At 41.7% G+C, this 19,849-nt stretch overlaps 1 protein-coding gene and 1 long non-coding RNA gene across 7 annotated transcripts in view; one reads left to right on the forward strand and one right to left on the reverse strand.

Annotated features, from left to right (window-relative positions):
• Nucleotides 1–15,767, reverse strand: part of TAF1 (TATA-box binding protein associated factor 1) — a 70,873-nt gene extending 55,106 nt beyond the window's left edge. For 3 of the 6 annotated variants that reach the window (XM_055337642.1, XM_055337645.1, XM_055337641.1), the window contains exons 1-16: nucleotides 15,507–15,766; nucleotides 14,381–14,495; nucleotides 14,116–14,232; nucleotides 10,275–10,394; nucleotides 8,909–9,150; nucleotides 8,114–8,332; nucleotides 7,502–7,720; nucleotides 6,957–7,164; nucleotides 5,405–5,581; nucleotides 4,626–4,753; nucleotides 4,423–4,530; nucleotides 4,128–4,301; nucleotides 3,512–3,685; nucleotides 3,178–3,282; nucleotides 657–857; nucleotides 343–484 (exon numbers count right to left, since the gene is read on the reverse strand). In XM_055337642.1, the coding sequence (XP_055193617.1) occupies nucleotides 343–484; nucleotides 657–857; nucleotides 3,178–3,282; nucleotides 3,512–3,685; nucleotides 4,128–4,301; nucleotides 4,423–4,530; nucleotides 4,626–4,753; nucleotides 5,405–5,581; nucleotides 6,957–7,164; nucleotides 7,502–7,720; nucleotides 8,114–8,332; nucleotides 8,909–9,150; nucleotides 10,275–10,394; nucleotides 14,116–14,232; nucleotides 14,381–14,495; nucleotides 15,507–15,686 (2,629 nt within the window). In that variant the 5' untranslated portion in view covers nucleotides 15,687–15,766. Of the gene's footprint in view, nucleotides 1–342; nucleotides 485–656; nucleotides 858–3,177; nucleotides 3,283–3,511; nucleotides 3,686–4,127; nucleotides 4,302–4,422; nucleotides 4,531–4,625; nucleotides 4,754–5,404; nucleotides 5,582–6,956; nucleotides 7,165–7,501; nucleotides 7,721–8,113; nucleotides 8,333–8,908; nucleotides 9,151–10,274; nucleotides 10,395–14,115; nucleotides 14,233–14,380; nucleotides 14,496–15,506 lie in introns of all 6 variants that reach the window. The other 3 variants (XM_055337646.1, XM_055337644.1, XM_055337647.1) reach the window with 2 other exon arrangements.
• Nucleotides 15,768–16,044: 277 nt separating this feature from the next.
• Nucleotides 16,045–19,739, forward strand: LOC129518877 (uncharacterized). The gene is made up of 2 exons (XR_008666238.1): nucleotides 16,045–16,149; nucleotides 19,542–19,739. It is a non-coding gene; the product is annotated as an uncharacterized LOC129518877 (long non-coding RNA).
• The last annotated feature ends 110 nt before the right edge of the window (nucleotides 19,740–19,849 follow it).

Below are 19,849 nucleotides of genomic sequence, written 5' to 3' on the forward strand. Positions count from 1 at the left end.
TTAAAGATTTACTACTTCCTTCTTTTGATGACTCTCAATTTCTTTTTTTTTTTTTTAATTTTTATTTATTTATGATAGTCACATAGAATGAGAGAGAGAAGCAGAGACACAGGCAGAGGGAGAAGCAGGCTCCATGCACTGGGAGCCCGACGTGGGATTCGATCCCGGGTCTCCAGGATCACGCCCTGGGCCAAAGGCAGGCGCCAAACCGCTGCGCCACCCAGGGATCCCTGACTCTCAATTTCTAATTCTGTGAGCTGTATGTTGATCCTTTCATTGAAAGCCAGAGTTCCTTTCTTGGACAGAGAAAGAGAAAACAAATATTTAGTCACAACTCATGACCTGTGCGTTTGAAGTCAGCGCAGAGCTTTAGCCTCTTGCGGATGCTACTTTCTGAGTGAGAAGGAAAGGCTTTTTTTATATCTTCCATTCGGATCCGCCTTGGCCGATCTTTACTCTTCCAGAAGAGGCGGTAAATAAAAACCTGCCAAACAAATCCAATGTTTTTCATCTGGCAAAGTAAAGTATAAAAGTCCTTGACAGGACTCCTTCCCCTGCTAAGCCCCTATGTATTTTGATCTTTCCTGATGTGCCCCCCAAATCCACATACCCTGTTATATGCATCCTGACCCACCTCCCTATTCTGTCATTCTTACCTGGAGAAAGTCTCGAATATGTGTATTAGCTCTTTTGGAGTTGGGCCCAGGAACTTCAAACAAGGGGCATTGTTGGCCAACCACAAAAATATCCACTAACTCCCGAATGTAGTAACCTTGTCTTGTCCGAATAATAAGGAAGTCAGTTTCTGGCATCTTATGAAGATAAATTGGGGCACGAAAGAGATTGTTCTCAAATGCCTAACAAAAGTAAAAATACAAAAATTATATACAGAGAAGCCCTAGGAAATTTAGTCAACTGAGAAAGGAAAATGAAGCTTATTTTCTCTCCATCCCCATAATTCCATCTAAAATCTATCCAGTAATATAAACAAATTAGAATATGGAATGTCAAACAGGATTAGAAAGTAATTTTTTAAAAAAGGTAATTTTTTACCCACTGGCTATCTTTAAGAGTCAGTAGTAGGGAAATCACAGGATTTGGATTCAGATGATAATGACTCTGCTACTCACTGAATGTCAGATAAGTTATTTATTATCTCTGAAATTAATTGTCCTCATCTATATCTATAGATATTTTAAAATGTCTATACCTTGCAGAATTGCTATGCTTATATTTGAAAATCACTTTATAAACTAACAAGTATATATTATTACCCTAGACCCCAGCATAGCTCCTGTCATAATACAAGTAAGATCAAAACATTTGTTTTTTTTAAAGATTTTATTTATTTATTTATTCATGAAAGACACAGAGAGAAAGAGAGAGAGGCAGAGACACAGGCAGAGGGAGAAGCAGGCTCCATGCAGGGGAGCCCAATGTGGGACTCGATTCCAGGACTCCAGGATCACACCCTGGGGCAAAGGCAGGTGCTAAACCGCTGAGCCACCCAGGGATCCCCCAAAACATTTGTTAAATAAAACGACAAAAACAAAAATTAGTGGAGTAGAAACTGTGCTAGAAAAAAAACAGACTAAACACACAGGACAGAAACATCTGAGCTTGTTTAAGCAGCAGCGATGGGGACCAATCAAACCTGTGACTTGAAGGAAAGACTCAGAAATCAGAAAGGAGGACAGAAGAGAGACAAATCTTCAACATATGGATATGAATAGAAAATTCTAAGTGTGGGGGAAAAAATAAAATTCTAAGTGTGAAATGGAGAGAAAAACAAAATTACAGAAGATAAAAAAGAGGATCTTTAAGAGGCTATAAAAGTAACCACAAGGGACGCCTGGGTGGCTCTGTGGTTGGGCACTTGCCTTTGGCTCAGGTCACGATCCCGGGATTTGGATCGAGTCCCACATCGGGCTCCCTGCAAGGAGCCTGCTTCTCCCTCTGCCTGTGTCTCTGCCTCTCTCTCTCAGTCTGTGTCTCTCATGAATAAATAAATATTTTTTAAAAAGTAGCCACAAAAGAAAGGGAGGGATTGGTAGAAAATCTCAACAGAAGGTTACAGGGAAAGAAATGCCAGGAACAGGGAGAGAAACGCCAGCAGTCTAAAGATGCTTTGGGAGAATAAGCAACAGTATTTTTTTTTAATTTTTATTTATGATAGTCACATAGATAGAGAGAGAGAGAGAGAGAGAGAGAGGCAGAGACACAGGCAGAGGGAGAAGCAGGCTCCATGCACCGGGAGCCCGACGTGGGACTCGATCCCGGGTCTCCAGGATCGCACCCTGGGCCAAAGGCAGGCGCCAAACCGCTGCGCCACCCAGGGATCCCAAGCAACAGTATTAATAGAATACACTAGCTATGAGAGGAGGAAAAGTGGTTAAGCCTACCAAGAGAAATGAAGTGGAGGACCAAAAAAAAAAAAAAACAAGGGAGGAGAGTGCTAGAGATGTCCTCACATCATTTGCACGTATCTATACTTGCCTTTAACACGTAAAAGCTAGACTACCAGAGGGCCTCTCTATGCCCATCAGAACAGAAAGGGGAGGGGGCACACTTCACTATGGCTAGGGACTATAAATGGCACACTTCAGGCGTGCTTTAGTACTCAAAATGACCATGACTAATACAATCAAAACCTGCCAATTCTGCAGATACAAATTAACTAGTAAGTCACTACAGTAAATGATTAATCCCAGGTTGACTTTTGAATGCCACCCAGATGTTTCTGACTTCGTACCAGTGTGTGTCTTCAAAAAACTTTTTAAAGATTTTATTTTTTCATGAGAGACACAGAGAGAGAGAGATGCAGAGACACAGGCAGAGGGAGAAGCAGGCTCCATGCAGGAAGCCCGATGTGGGACTCTACCCCAGGACTCTGGGATCACGCCCTGAGCCAAAGGCAAATGCTCAATCGCTGAGCCACCTAGATGTCCCTTAAAAAACGATTTCAAATTTAGTTTACAATTAACATTATTAGGAGCAAGTTTTAATAAAAAGATCCAAAGAATGTTGGGGATTATAATCATTTGAGGATTACGCTGATCTTCCCCACAGTTGACTAAGGTACTACTCAATCAACTAGAATTGGTTCTTTCTGGGCTGACTAGCTCCTCACCTGTCAAGTTCCTTAGGAAAGAGTTAAAACAGGAAAGAATCCCTCACCTGCAGTAATTGACCAGGATGAAGAGAGCCTAGGAAAGGAGATGTATGACAGTAAACAGTTTCTCCATATTTACAATCTGGGGCCCCAGGATCTTTTCCAGGTTTCTAGATCAAACACAGAAGACCCACAATTACTATCACAGAATATAATCAATAAGCCTACACAAAATATTCCTTGAACTTTTACTAGTATTACTAAATACAAAGAAAATACTATTTCTTTTTCCCAAGAAATTTATAGTATAAAAAAAGACAAAATATATGTTTGCAGATTATTGCTGGATATCTAATTACAACTGTATTAATAACAAAGGTTTTCTGAGCAGAGACTCACCCGCTTATAATAGTTTTTTATCTTGGTTGCCATGCCAACCTGCATCATTAATGGTCCATTTTCCTCACTGTATTCTGCAAGAATAAGATCTCCATCTTTGCCTGTGAGGTCCTGAGGTGTGCGCATAAAAAACATCTCTCCACCACCAGAAGCTTGTCTCTCTTGTTCTCTCATCTGCCCAGAACAAAGAGAATACAGTCCAGCTCCTGATGGGACATAACTTCAAACTGAGACAATGACACCAAAAATGATTTTGCCTTCCTTTTTTTTTAACTTCATGCCAAAATTTTCAAAAAGAAAGTTGAAACTATGAACACTTAACTATCCCACCACCTAGATATAACTTTCTATTTTACCTTGTTTTATCTAAAACTATCTCTATAGATATTACTGAATCATTTTTGAAAGCTGCAGTCATCAGGACACTTCACTCTTAAGTATTTTCACATGCATCTCCTAAGAACAAGGACATTCTCCTAAATAACATCAATAACATTCTACCACATCTGAGAAAAAAGCAATTCCCTAAAATCACCTAATATCCAGTCCATTTCCCCAGTTTGTACTCTAATGTCTTTTATAGCTATTTTTTTTCCTAACCAGAATTCAATCATACCTTGGCCTTCTTTTTGATGTGCTTCAGCAAGGGCTGGACTGAGTGGGGACCTGGCTGAGAGAGTGCCCCAAAGGAATATTTCTTCAGGGGTGGACGATGGAACTGCCGAAGTTTGATGGGCCCCATATGGGTAGGAAAGAAGGGCTGTCGTAATTCCACTGCAGGAATTGAGTGCTAAAGCAGGAAATAAGAGTTCAAATTAAATACGAACTCCAGCCTAGGCAAGATTTATCCATATCCTCTATCAAAACAAGGAAGTGGGTCCCATCCATCCCAGAAAAAATGTTACTTTTACCTGGATAATATTTCCTCCAAAGGTGCCTCGAAGACCCTGTTGCTTGGGGTAGTAATATTCATCATTGGAGAGATTCCATGGATCTTTCACTTCTGGCTGAGACATGTTCTAATGACAGGACATCAAATAAATCTTAGACTACCCTTCTCCATCACCTTTCTCTGTTCTTCTAAATGCCCTAAGTCCCTTTTCTCTTCACAGACCTGCTGTGGTTCCTCCTTGATGACCCCTGTTTTCCCTAAGAGAATTCGGCTCTTCTTCAGAGATGATTCTTTCTTATTTTCCTTGGAGGGGGAGTTAGAAGTGGCCTCTTCCTTTTCATCAGGAATTTCTAAGGATGAAACAAAAGTCACTCTGGAGATGCTATCCCTGAAGATTCACTTTTCCTACAGATATCTTTGTGCTTCCTAACCAGATGTCTCATCCCATCCTAGACAACTTCTAGTAGGTGATTCCCTCTAGCCCAAATTATACTCCTGGAATCTCAAAGGTAATACTTTTCAAAATTCCTACATTATGAGTTTTCCCTAAGCAAAACAGAAATACTAGAAACTAAGAGCCACAACTTTGCTCTCTCAAACTGCTACCTAAAAGTCCTAGTCTCTTTATTTGTTTAAGATTTTATTAATTTATTCATGAGAGACACAGGCAGAAGGGGAAGCAGGCTCCATACATGGAGCCCGACATGGGACTTGATCCCAGGTCTCCAGGATCACACTCTGGGCTGAAGGCAGCGCTAAACCTCTTAGCCACCAGGGCTGGCCTAATGTATTTGTTAAAGTAGACTCCACACCCAATGTGAGGCTTGAACTCACAACCCTGAGATCAAGAGCCACATACTCCACAGAATTGGCCAGCCAGGCACCTCCAAGAAGCTTCTAGTCTTGACCTTCCCAACCTTTCTGATTTCTCCCTGTCCCTTGACATTAGCAGCAAGCTTTCAATCATGGAGAAGGAACACTGGTCCCTGCCAATACCATACCCAAAATAAGGTTCTCATCATTGGGATCAAGTGTCAAAACAGGAGGCTCCAACAGCCTGGGCATGGCCTGAGCATCCCAAATGATATTGTCCTCCCAGCGTCCATACACCAGCTCCTCGTTGTCAATGGGAAAGATGGAGTACCAAGGTTTGTCATCATCCAGAGTGGCTGCAAAACCTACTCAGAAGAGGAGGAAACACTCAATAACCGACAAAGTATCTATGCCCCTTTCAATAATGATCCCAGCAAAGGGAAAAGGAGCAAATGTTAGTACAGTTACTCATGGGGCTACTGAAAAGGAACCTAGGGCACACAGTGTATTTCTCGCTTTATTTTTCTTTGTATTATTTCTCACTTAAAAAAAAAAAGTTGCAGACAAATGTTCTTGCAATATTTTTTGTGACTCAAAATTTTTTAAAAAAAGACTAAATTTAAACAGCCAGTGTGTTTAAACAGCCAGTGTGTTCAATAAAGGACTGGCTAAAGAAATTACAGTAATAAATGATATGGTAAAATATACTAACAATAAATGGTAGTAAAATATATTTAAAACAGAGTAACTATTGGTAAATTATGAAAACATCCATATAATACTATGCAATAAACAAAGTGTTTAGATAGAATGAAAGGAGGAAAAAACTATTTCTTAGAATTAAAAATTAAGACAATTTTGTTTTCCTCTGAATTATAAAAGTAATCCAGGTTAACTGAAGGAAGACACAGAAAAATATAAAGGAAACTGTGATCTCACAAACTAGAAATAACCACTGTGAATCCCATAGCACATTTCCTTTCAGTCAGCTTTCTGTGATTATAACATAGTGTGCTTTTTTTCCCCACTCACACAAACAGGGCATCGTATAAGCCATTTTATGTTTTTTTTTTTTACTCGAGTTTCCCATGTTATTAAATATTTTTATGAAGAACTCAGAATGACACAGAATAGTTATTTATATCAAGCAAAAAGCACAACATACAAAACTATGTCTACAGAAATGAGCTCAACTACACATACACACAGAAGACAGAAAATCAAAAACCAAGTGTACCACAAAGTTAACAGACAGTCGATCATCTCTGGATAGCTGGATTATCAGTGATTTTTTTTTTTTGGTGTTATCAGTGATTTTTGACACTGTATTCTATTTTCAAAGTTTTCTACATTAGGCATGACATACCTTTTTTGGGCGTATGTAAGGAGAGAAAAAGCAAATTCCAGCATGATAAAAAACAAAGGGGTTGGCTTTGAAAACCAAAGTAGACTAGGAGATCAAGTCTTATTCTAGTCCAAAAAAGACCTTTAACTTCAAAGTGGTTTTCACATTTTTCTTTTTTTTTAATTTAATTATTTTTTGGTTTTCACATTTTTTTGAGACATCAGAGTCCATCCTAGCTTAGTAATCATGTAAAAAAACTTATTAAAGACTAGAATCAGGGCTCAGGTCTGAAACATTTCACTGTCCCTCAGCAGCAGCATAGGGCACACCTAACCCCACTTAGGATAACTGAGGCAAAGGGCAGTGTCGTAGACACAGCCGGCATGGAAGCACACCTTGCTGAACATTGTAGGCCATGGCATTCCTAGTCATGCTGGAAGGAAGCCAGCCTGCCAGGCTTGCACGCTGAGGCTTTGTTCCTTTGTGCTTGACATCCTCCCCATCCCAGATGATATCATCCTCCCAGTGCAGCTGTGTCACCATCAGGAAGTTTTCATCAGCCAGTAGGTCAGAGCCATTGTTTTCCTCAAATTTCCTCAAGTCCTACAGAAACAGGAAAAGAACAACAAATCCCTGAGTGGTCAACGGTCAAAGTTCCCACTCCAGATCTCACATGAGATACATCAAATGTAGTCCTTGACTTGAAAGAACCTGATAATGGAGCATTATCTGCCTCCTCCCACTCCTAGTCCAGCACAAACAGTACCCTTGCAACAGGGTCTAGTTGCCAGGGCAATATTATATAACAAGCAAAAGAATTGGACACCTCCATCTCCCACCAAAGATACCCTATCTGGTATGTCCTCAACTGAAAAGTAAAGTTAGGTAAAACTGCAAGGGACCTGGGCAGATTCCTTTCTTACGTACCAGTATCGCTTACCTCCATCATTCTACATTTTATCACAGGCTCATGGTCCATTTTTCTCAGTTTGAAGCCATAATCAAACCCACTGCCATCTTCAGGGACACCCAGCATATCATACCACAGTCGAGCAGGCCCATAACGCCACTCAGCCACTCTTGGTTTGGTATCTGTCACTTTATCTATATCTCCAGTTGACTGGGAAAACTTTGATTCAACAGGAGCCATCATTGTAATCTGTAACAGAACAAAGTAGGAGGGAAGGATTTCCTGATCCCAGATGTCCTAGGGCTATCATAAGGAGTCCACAGTCAGGAAGGGAGGAGCCATAAGGACAGTTCTTCAATGGGATTGGAGTTAGAATGTAAACAATGGAGGGCTATCATGCCACACTCTGCCTATCATTCAAACTTTCCTATTCACCAGGATGTGTATCACCAACTGCCTGCCCTCAATCCTTTTCTACTGTAATAGGGAAGGGACAGCCACTAAGACTGAACTCACAATTTCTCATTCATTATCAGCACAGGACTCTGCCTGCTAAGGTGGTACTCCCAATTTAGACATAAGCTAGGGAGAACTCATTTGTTCCTCTCATAGGTCTCAATCCCAAGTCTCTATTTTGCCTACTTCATCATCAGAGAGACACTGCTCTGGAGGTGGTGGTGGAGCATAGTCATAGTTCCATAAAGACTTCTTGTTGACTTCGGACTCTACTGAGCACTCCACCTCCTGGATCTGTTCTTCCTGTATCAGCTCACGGTGCTTCTTCTTCCTCTTTCTCCGAGCACTCCGCCAAACAGATGGGACATTCTTCCCTGGTCCGAAAAGACGAAGGAAGCGTAATACCTAGGACATGGAAAGTCAAAGACTCAGTATCAGGTAGGAAAACAGCAGTGTCTGGGTCTGCAAACTCCCCTGAGGGGTCTGCTTGACTGTAGAGGAGGGACCAGGAGTGCTGAACTCAGAGTTATAACATCTACTGAGAAAGTAAAGAAGTATCCTTTAATAATTTGGACTTGTTCATTTAAGACAAGGGCAATTTCTAATGAGAACTACAAAAATCACATGTACTATCATCAATGCATATGACTTTTTTTTTTAAATACAACGCAGTCGAATGAGGAAACTTCTAAATCTTTGTTTTTTTAAAGATCTTATTTATTTATTCATGAGAGGCACAGAGAGAGAGGCAGAGCCATGGACAGAGGGAGAAGTAGGCTCCTTGCAGGGAGCCCGAGGCAGGACTCAATCCCTGGACCGGGATCACACCCTGAGCCGAAGGCAGACACTCAACCACTGAGCCACCTAGGCATCCCAAAACTTCTAAAATCTTATTCATTCTATATTCAACATCTTAGAACAGAACTCAGTATTTAGGAGAGGTCAGGGGTTTGCAATGTGGGCTTTCTCCACAGAAAGTACCTTCCCAGGCCGAAATTCCGGGAAAAGTTCTGTGACACTTGGCAACAGCTTGGTGGCATCATGCTGCATAATCCCAGCCAATGGTAGGGTCAGCTTTCCATCCTCAGATTCTGCCTGTGATGCTTCCTGAGGTCCCATCTCAGATTCTGAGTCAGAGGAACTACTGAAGTCCACTTTCTCTGAGGCCAAAGAGGAAGGGGCAATGATGGAGGGCAAGATGATGCCTTCTCCATCCTCAGACACTGCAACAAGGAAGAGAAACCCCTTTGGCATGTAACTGTGAGCATATTTCCTCTGATTCAGTCAATACCCACTCTCTAGGCTATATGGATGGCTCAGTGGCAGGGGATATAGTTCCAAACACCCAGACTACTAGTATGCAACCCAGAAAACTCATTCCAACTCATTATCTCCCACCATCCCCAACTCACCTTGTACCTGGTACCCTAGGGTTGTGATGAGAGAAAACAAACACTATTACTACATTTACTACTTTCTATACATGTATTAGCTTAAAGGAATGTGATCAATAGCAAAATTATATAATACTTTTATACCAATCAGGCCTTATCATTTCTAGTTCAGGGACACATAAACTGAAGATTTTTTTTTAAGCCCACAGGATGATAATGAAATTCTTTAACATAAAGTAAGATGTAGAACATAAAGTTATCAGATGTTATTTAGCCTGCAGACTAATGCAGAAATGGCTAAAACTCTAATAGGAGGAATTTAGGTTAACATAATTCTCAAAAAAACAAGAGCTCAAAGACACTGCTCCTCCACAACCTCCTAGCCTAGGACAAAGTTACTACTGTACTACTGCGGCCAACATAGGAAAGGTGGAGAGGATCACTAAAGCCCCTGCCTTTGAAATCTCTGAATCTAGTAGTTGGCTCTATATGATTTATGCACATTCTATGATGCCTTCCCCATTTGGTCATTTCTTTTAGAGAGAGTCATCTAAACAGGTAGTTTCCAAATACCAGTATGCAGATCAGTTGCATCAGCAACTACTGGAGAACATTTTAAAATTCCTGGGCTCTCTTGCTGATTTTCGGAATCAGATTCTCTGGTGTGAGAGTCAGAAATCTTATTTTTTTAAATGCTTGGGATGATTGTGACGGACAGCCAGATTTGAGAAACACTGACCTAAACTACCTTTTCTTGAGTAAATATGAAAATACTGTTGCCAAATGTTTTAAAACTTCCCTTTAACATTAAAATTTGAAAATTATATGCTTACTTCCGGAAGTTGTATCCTTTCCTAGCATCTTAATTTTAATAGCTCCCTATGGGTATGCCAAAAGCCTAGACCTATAAATGAAATATGTTCCTTGGACAAAAGAAGATAGTCTCTACTCACCACCGGTAAGACCATCCTGGTCCTTATCTTTCTTCATTGGTCCTGGAGGTGGAGGTGGAGGAGGCATCAACTTGCAATCAATGTCTTCACAATCGGCATCATAGTCATCTTCATCATAATCTAATAAAACCAGGAAAATGATCTCTATACCCAAAATATCACATAACAGTCCTGAGTTCCTCTGTTACGCAAGAATTTAAAGTACCACGCAAAACACTATGTAGATCCCTTAAGAACACACAAGAGGTGCAGCCTCTGCCTTGAGAAAGAGATGATGACACGTTATCACCAAATACTAGGACACAATGTATGCCACGTATAGAAATTCAGGGAGCTCCTAAGAACTGTCTAAAACCTTTGTTCCTTCTCCTGATCAAATCCTATTTTTTATTTTCATTCTGCTCAATCTCATAATTGAATTTAACATTCTTTCTTCTCTGTCAGTTTCCTTTAAGATTGGACTTTCTCTCTTCCCATTCCCCAAGTCTTTTTTTTTCAAAAGATTTCATTTATTTATTCATGATAGACACAAAGAGAGAGGCAGAGACATAGGCAGAGGGAGAAGCAGGTTCCTTGCATGGAGCCGGATGTGGGACTTGATTGCAGGACCCCGGGATCATGCCCTGAGCCAAAGGCAGCCACAACCACTGAGCCACCCAGGCACCCCACTCCCCAAGTCTTTGACACATTTTTTGGTCTACCTTCTGCAGTTTATTCTTTTCACTGACCTTTAACCTCTGGCATCACTCAATACCAGATGGTGAACATTTTGCTTTCATTCCTCTACACAAGCTCCATTCCCTTACTCAAGAATCACCCTTATCCAGATTAAACTCCAATGTGTAGGTCTTGCCCTGACTTACCCACCCTCTATAATTGTACATGTTCTGTTGCCTAAAGAACCTTTCCACTCAGATACCTCATAACTCCATCTCTCATCACACTGAAATATCCTTCACCTCTTTAAAACTCTCTTTCCTTACTATTAATACCACTTCCATCCTTATTTTCCCACCTTATAACTTTGTCTCTTGTCCCTTCCATCAATCTCTTATGCTTTTTCAATCAATCATTAATAGTCATTATAGCAACTTCCATTTACTTAGTTCCCATTATGTGATTGGAAAACACACCTTTTCCAATCAATCATTAATAGTAGTCATTATAGCAACTTCCATTTACTTAGCTTCCATTATGTGCCAGGTATTTGTAGTTATTTTATCTACAATCCTCCCAAGAATGTTGGCAAAGTAAGAATTATTCTGAGATAGTAAAATGACTTACTCAGGGTCACACAGTTTTAAGTGACAAAGACAGAATTCAAGGCTGGTTGAACAACAAAGCCTATATGCTTTCCCATGTACTTCCTCACTTACCCAGTCCTACTGATATTTTATTAGCAACTCGCAAGTTTAATTCTGCTTAACATTTTCCACAACTGTCACTTTCCCAGACCTTGATAACTTTACATATAGTGGGCAAAAAGTCTACCCCTTTACCCTTTTTCTAATCAAAACCCCAAAGCAACAAGCATCACTTCTCATTTTCATTTAGGAAGGAAAGGCAACTAACATTTACAGAGCATGTACTGACACCATACTATGTAGGTGCTTTCACACCAAGTGACAATGAGCTTAAATTCCTACATAAGACCTATTAATAGGTTGGGTATTATCACCTTTATAGATGACAAGAAAACTGAGGGATTATTACAAATCCAAGCCTCAAAGAGTGAGCAACTTTCCCAGGATCAAACTAAATACGGAGCTGGGATTTAAATCTATCATTCTGACTCCAAAGACCATTTTCTTTTCATTATACCACCCTGACCCTAACTCAACAATCTATATTGGTTTACAATCCTTTATAGCATCAAATCCCAAGTAAGGCATACATACAAGTGCTGTCAAACTGCTCTACCCTTGGTTCTTGCTATCTAGCACTATGTTTTCCACTCCTTTCAAGAAAACCTGCTGGCCAATTCCCACCCCCCACACTACTCAATTATTTCTGTCTCCAAACTTTTAGACAAGCCATGTTTCCAAACCAAAATGCCCTGCTGCTCCCTCTCCATGAAACTTTGTCAAAATTTTGCTCAAAATTCACCTCTATGATATCTTTTATAATGACCTCCACTCAAAATTATTCCAAAGAAGAATCCTTGTAAATCAAGCCATGTGAAGTGGCCAATGCCAGAGAAAGAGGAAGCTAAGGGCACAGGTGAAGGCACCTTCACTAAGTAAGAGAACTTGGAAACGAGCATCCTAGATTACGGAGACTATCAAATGCAGCATCCTCCTTTTTTAGCTCATAAAACCCAACTAGGAATTCCGAACTCATCCTCTTCCTCTTCCTTCACGTCTCTAGCCAAGACAACAAACCCAAACCTGAAAAACCACAATATTCCCTGAAAATCAGAGCTGCTACCACCTGTCCCTTAGCCTAAGTCGGGGTGCTCAAAAATAATAGTCATGATATTTGTTTTAGATATTGTCACTCTCAAAATGAAATACAATATACAGAAATATGAGCTTGTAGCTGGCTTATGTCTTCTTCTTATGGGTAATTACACTTCACGTTTGTTTATCCCATTTTCCCCAAATGATAATAATATCCACAACAGTGAAACCTGTATCTTCTCTTTTTCTGGGTTACCTCTTGTATATGTGGTAGAGTTAATTCTCTCTATATAACAAGCTCCAATCCATTGACTGGTCCTAAAATCAATTCAACAAGGTGGACAATGAACAAACAATGAGCAGCCTCCTACAAAAGGGTCAAGCAGGGATGCCTAAGTGGCTCAGTGGTTGAGCATCTGCCTTCAGCTCAGGGTATGATCCCAGGGTCCTGAGATCGAGTCCTGCATCAGGTTCCCACAGAGAGCCTGCTTCTCCCTCTGCCTATGTCTCTGCCTCTGTGTGTCTCTCATGAATAATTAAAATCTTTAAAAAAAAGTGTCAAGCAGTGAGAATAGTGAGTATAGGGCAGTGGAAACAATGAATTATATATGTGTCAACTATACCTCAATTAAAAGTTGTAAAAAATTAAAAGTCAAAAAGAAAAAGGAACTATGATCAGTAGCCCTAGGTTCTAGACCACAGAACTAAGCTCCTCAAGATCGGAAAACTGATTTTATTATCTTTGTACAATACTGTCATAGTTTATAGCCCGTAATAGGTGCTCAATAAAAGTCTAGTAATCTGAATTATTGAATTTGTTAAGGTCTGCCACTACTTAACTTATAGAACTTTTAATAAAGGCTCACATCTTATTAAAGTCAAGGTCTAAATCTGTGATGAGGTTAGTAATAAATAATTACTAAGACTCCTTCCAGCTCTGATTCTGATTCTACATGTAGCACCTTACACCAGGGAGAGAAATCTGTATTGTGAGCAAGCATTAAGTACATTCTGTCACCATTACAGGTGGTGGGTGATTAACAGAAGTGGAGCTAATAAATACATGTGCTCATTTATATATGTCATTGTAAATACTTAACCCTCTTTGAACTACCAAGTCCTTAAGGGCAAAGGCTGAGTTTAAATAGTATCTAAAACAGTGCCATGAACCCTGCAGGTACTTAAGTACCAGATGATAAGGACAGCATTAGCATCCTTACTTGGCATTCACCAAGAATTTGGGAATAACCACTATGAGGAATAAATATCTGAGTAGAACACTGCTCCAGAACAAAAAAAGCAGCTACATGGAACTGAGCTGACAAAGAGAGAAGCACAGGACAGAGAGCAGGAATAACGGCAGAAAGCATACACAGAAACAAAATAGACTACATAGCAAGAAAATGAACTGGAATGCTCTACTGATGACACTAGAGAATCACCTGAGTGGCAAAGGGGCTGCAAGCTCCCCATTGTCTGCTGATATCTTCGGCTTTCATCTTCTGCTACCTCAGTGATGTCTGAATAGTCCACAGCATCTTCTGTACTCCTGATCCATCCTATAAATAAAAGGAGGGGCAGGTATATTTCAACAAAGAGCAAGTAACTCACTCCCAAGTGAGCAAGTAAATGCCCACTTTAAAGTGTGTACACGGTTAAGTGGCTAGCCTCCTCCCCCACTTTACTCCCCATGACCCCAGACTTCACCTTCATCATTTACCAGGGCACCATCGGTCCCAGCCAATTCTTCGTTTGCCGTGAGTTCAGTGATCAGGCTGCCCAGACCCAAAGCCCCCAAGCCTGCCAAGTGCTTCTTACACTCCTGAAAAAGGGACAGCACCAGAGTCGAAGATAACAACTAAACCTAAGTTTCCCACACCAGAAAGCTTATTTCTCTGGTCCAGCACAAAGCTATAAATCCATATTAAATACAATTCTACAGTGTGCTAAAAGGAGCATCACATTCCAGAACTGTAAAGTAAATCTTCTACTAAACTCCACACGTTGATCAGATCTTTATTAACATAGTATGTCCAACTTCATTACCATGCTTTAATAAGAAAAGATTATTCAAAGAACCATCACCAAGACTAAACAAAGGGAACAGCAGTTCTCTAAAGCCTAAAGCAAACAAGATCATTGGGATTAGAGAAGGGACGACAAGAACTTTTTTTGCTACCTTTTGTGTGTTTGTGTATGATGCAGATGAGGAATATTGATCAACATTTTCTCCTTGAGAAAATGAACCTAAATCAAAGTAGGTAAGGCTCATCTGGACACAGAAAACAATTTCATGAATGCCAGTGAACACCGGGAAAACTACCTAGGAAGTAGACCAGAAGGGGGGTCTGTCCCTAATAGTTTAAACATTCACGGTTCTACGAACTGAGGCCTGAACCACAGGAATTGTTACAGGGTCTGTCCAGTCCTCTTGCTCTAGAGCCACCTCCGGTCAAAGATGGTCAGACGGTGCAGTTTCAATAATCTTCAAGGGTCTCATAGCAACGGCTAAAAAGCAACGTCACTAGGTCACGCTATTTTTCCGGCTGCCTTGTTAGGATGAATATCATCCCCAAAGCCGCCCACATCAGCGCTCGGCCTACGAGGGCTTGCCTACAAATCTCTCTTCTCCCCATGCTCACGCACAACTGAGCCTCCACGCTCAACGTTATAGACACTCTACTAGGATACACACTCCATTTCTGGTTTCCTCTCTTTACATTACCGCTCCCTTTCACAGAGGCTCTACTCTAACCATCCTCTACTCTGCTCACCCCACCGCCTCTCCTCAGCCGCACCACCCCCTACCCTATCCCCACGCCCACCCCCTCACATCGTCCAAGACGCTTTCCCCCTCCAGCTGCCCGGCTCCATTGATGTTGCCAAAAAGGAAACCGGTTAAAGAAAACGGGCCGCCTCCAGCAGAATCTTCATCGCTGTCCGTGTCTGACATGATGGCGCTGGTAGTGTCTCCGGCGGCTGCAGGCAGCAGCAAATCCCAGCCAGGTCCCATAGACCGGAAATAAAAACATCAGTCGCCCAGAAGTGACTTACAGGGCTCCTTGACCTCACCAGGCCCTACCGGATGTGGAAAGGGGTGGTGGTGGGAATAACCGGAAAGACCGGCGGTCCTACGAAAAAGGAAAATTGGTTGCACTACTTTACTAACGGCTTCTGATTCGACCATACGCGATCAGGAGGTTGGGTATGTGGAAAGCGGTTGGTCAAACAAAACGTTTGGTCCCGCCCCCTTTAACTTATCTGAGCAACAGCATTCTCTGTGCATTGGGTAGAGCCACAGCTGTTTCTCCAATCATAAGGAGCTGTCTGGGTCACGTAGCTTACGCCCTTGTGACCGCGAGTCACCACGGCCGTGGTACGCGGAAGTAAAGGTTAGAAGCAGGCTTTTCCTTCGTCCAGCTGTTTTGCCGCTTCGTGTTAAGGAGAAACTGGCTATCAATCGCACTGTGCCAGAGGTACCTATGCAAGTTGTTTTGAATTGATTGACATTTCCCCCATGGAAATGGAATCCTCTCCCCCTCGTTTTCTTTCGGGAGATGTGAAAAAGATGAGTAAAAGAACCTACCCTTCAGGGATCCCTGGGTGGTGCAGCGGTTTGGCGCCTGCCTTTGGCCCAGGGCGCGATCCTGGAGACCCGGGATCCAATCCCACATCGGGCTCCCGGTGCATGGAGCCTGCTTGTGTCTCTGCCTCTCTCTCGCTCTCTCTCTCTCTCTCTCTGTGACTGTCATAAATAATAAAAAAAGAACCTACTCTTCACCTAGATTAACATTTTTACAGGTTTGCTTTTTTAAAGTTTCTGAACCACTTGAAGGTAGGTTACAAAAATATTGTGATTTTCCAGCCCTAAAAATATTTTTCTACATAACCACAAAATTATTGCATCTTAAAACTTAGTATTAAATCATTATCATTTAACATACAGTTCATATTGAGATTTCACCAGTTGGACGCCTAGGTGGTTCAGCGGTTGAGCATCTGCCTTTGGCTCCGGGTGTGGGTCCCGGATCCGGGGATCGAATTCCGCATCGGGCTCTCCGCGGGGAGCCTGCTTCTCCCTCTGCCTATGTCTGTATTTACCTCATAAATAAATTAATTTAAAAAAGAGAGATTTCCCCAGTTGTCCTGGTTGGAGCATTTTACACTTCAATCCAAGATCCATTTGAGGTTCTTACACCGCACTTGGTAATCTCCCTTCAGTCATAATCCAGAAACACCAGCCTTTTCTTGATGTTGCATGACACTACATTTTTGGGGGGGGGAGAATCCAGGCAAGTTGTCTTGAAAATATCCCATATTCTGAATTCATCTGATTGTTTCTTTGAATTGGTTAAGGTTAAATATTTTACCGACCATCAGAAGGCAAAAAGTCAGGTTGTCACAAAATAGGTGCTGCTGTATTTGAGCACCAGATCTCTCCATTGCACAGGCACATTTTTCCTTTTGTAATTAGTAAATAGGGTTGACATTGTGTAAATATTCACCCAGTGGGTTTAGCATCCTTTAATGATCTTTGCCTGAATCAGTTGAGTGCAAAAGGATGATTTTTCTAATTCTTAAATTCCTTCTACATTTATTTTTTTTAATTTATTTTATTTTTTTAAAGATTTATTTATTTATTTATTCAGAGAGAGCGAAAGAGAGGCAGAGACACAGGCAGAGAAACAGGCAGAGAGAGAAGCAGGCTCCATGCAGGGAGCCCGACGTGGGACTCGATTCTGGGTCTCCAGGATCATACCCCGGGCTGCAGGCGGCGCTAAATCGCTGCGCCCCCGGGGCTGCCCTCCTTCTACATTTATTAAGTGGACTTACTCAGTAAAGAACTTGCTCTTACCTCCCTTCTCCCATTTTTATTTTTATGTGTTATAATGTAGCACCATCATTATCCTTTTTGATGCTCAAACTGTTCCAAATTTGTCCAGGGGGAACCACTTCACTCTGGCTCCTGTGTTATTCGCGGAGTACTTCCTTGGTTTTTGGCACAAGATGTTCTAGGCTTACTCTGTACATTCCCTGTCCCAGACCTGATTTAAGCCATTTCTCCAAGGAGCCCTGATTTCTTTTAGTGGAGAATTATATTTAGAAACTGGGGCATCATTGCTTAATAGGCCCTTTCAGTGGAGAGAACTAAAAAAAAAATGAGTTTAAAGGGCACCCGGCTGGCTAAGTCAGTAGAACAAGTGACTCTTGATCTTGAGGCCATGAGTTCAAGCCCCACATTGGGTGAAGAGCTTACTTTTAAAACAATAGAAATTTTTAAAAAATGAGTTTATTCTAATACCTCCAATTCAAGTCCAACACCACAGGGTTCTCCCTCACTTTTCCCTATTTCATATTTCTGTCTTGCTTCTCTTACAATTAAAATTCTGGTTCCCGGGCAGCCCGGGTGGCTCAGCGGTTTAGCGCCGCCTTCCGCCCAGGGTGTGATCCTGGAGACCCAGGATTGTCCGGGGACATGGGCAGCAGAGAGAGAGAGAAGCAGACTCCCCGCTGAGCAGGGAGCCAGACTCAGGGTTTGATCCCAGGGCCCTAGGATCATGACCTGAGCTGAAAGCAGATGCTTAACCAACTGAGCCACCCAGGCGCCCTAAGTGTACTTTATACTGCTTCTTAGATGCATATGCTTAAGGAAAAGCAGATTCAGCAAGAGGGGGATGGAGGCTTATGGAAAGGGGAAGGGGACTTCAGATACTATAAATACTCAAGATGGCATTCTTGCCTCAAAACGTGGTTTTGCATAAATATACCATATGACCCAGCAATTCCCAGCACTCCAGTTTATACCCAAGAGAACTGAAAACATGTCCACAAAAAAACCTTGTATACAAGGCAACAGCACTATTCATAATAGCCAAAAGATAGAAACAACCCAAATTTCCCTCAGTTATAAGTAGATTAAATATTTTATATCCATACAATGGAATATTATTCAGCAATAAAAAGAAATGAAGGAGGGGTGCCTGCCTGGCTCAGTCAGTGGAGCATGTGACTTTTGATCTTGGTGTTGTGAGTTCAAGCCCTACATTGGGGGTAGAGATGATAAATAAACTTTAAAAATCTGCCCCCCCCAAGAAAGTACCCATACACACTGCAATATAGATAAACCTTGAAAACATTATGCTAAATAGAGAAAGTGAGTTGCAAATGATCACATATTGGGTGTGCCTGAGTGGCTCAGTCAGGACAGCATGCAACTCTTGATCTCAGGGTCTTCCTGATTAAAACAAAAGACCACATATTGATTCCATGTACATGAAATACTCAGAAAAAGCAAAGTAGATTACTAGTTGCCTAGGGCTGGGGGTGGGATTAACTGCATGAGGGATCCTTTTGGGGTGATGGAAATGTTCTAAAATTGGATTTTAGGGGCACCTCGGTGGTTGAGCGTCTGCCTTTGGCTCAGGTTGTGATCCCAGGATTCTGGGATTGAGTCTTGCATTGGGCTCCCTGCAGGGAGCCTGCTTCTCCCTCTTTTATGTCTCTCTCTGTGTGTCTCTCATGAATAAATAAAATCTTTAAAAAAAAATAAAAATGGGATGTTAGTTGGGGTGCCCAGGTAGCTCAGTTGGTAACATGCAACTCTTGATCTCAGGGTTGTAAGTTTGAGCCCCACATTGGGTATAGAGATTACTTAAAGGGATCCCTGGGTGGCGCAGCAGTTTGGCGCCTGCCTTTGGCCCAGGCGCAATTCTGGAGACCCCGGATCGAATCCCACGTCGGGCTCCCGGTGCATGGAGCCTGCTTCTCCCTCTGCCTGTGTCTCTCCCTCTCTCTCTCTCTGTGACTATCATAAAATAAATTTAAAAAAATAGAGATTACTTAAAAATATTTTTTTTATTTATGACAGGCACACAGTGAGAGAGAGAGAGAGGCAGAGACACAGGCAGAGGGAGAAGCAGGCTCCATGCACCGGGAGCCCGACGTGGGATTCGATCCGGGGTCTCCAGAATTGCGCCTGGGCCAAAGGCAGGCGCCAAACTGCTGCGCCACCCAGGGATCCCTACTTAAAAATATTTTTAAAAAATAAAACTGGGTTTTGGTGACAGCTGCATGAGTCAGTAAATTTACTCAAAGTCATTACACTGTACACCTGAAATGGGTGAATTTTTTGGTATGTGGTTTTCAAAGCAAAACACATCAGTTGCTCTTCCTTAC

This window comes from Nyctereutes procyonoides, unplaced genomic scaffold (assembly GCF_905146905.1).
Source record: "Nyctereutes procyonoides isolate TBG_1078 unplaced genomic scaffold, NYPRO_anot_genome, whole genome shotgun sequence".
NCBI lineage: Eukaryota > Metazoa > Chordata > Mammalia > Carnivora > Canidae > Nyctereutes > Nyctereutes procyonoides.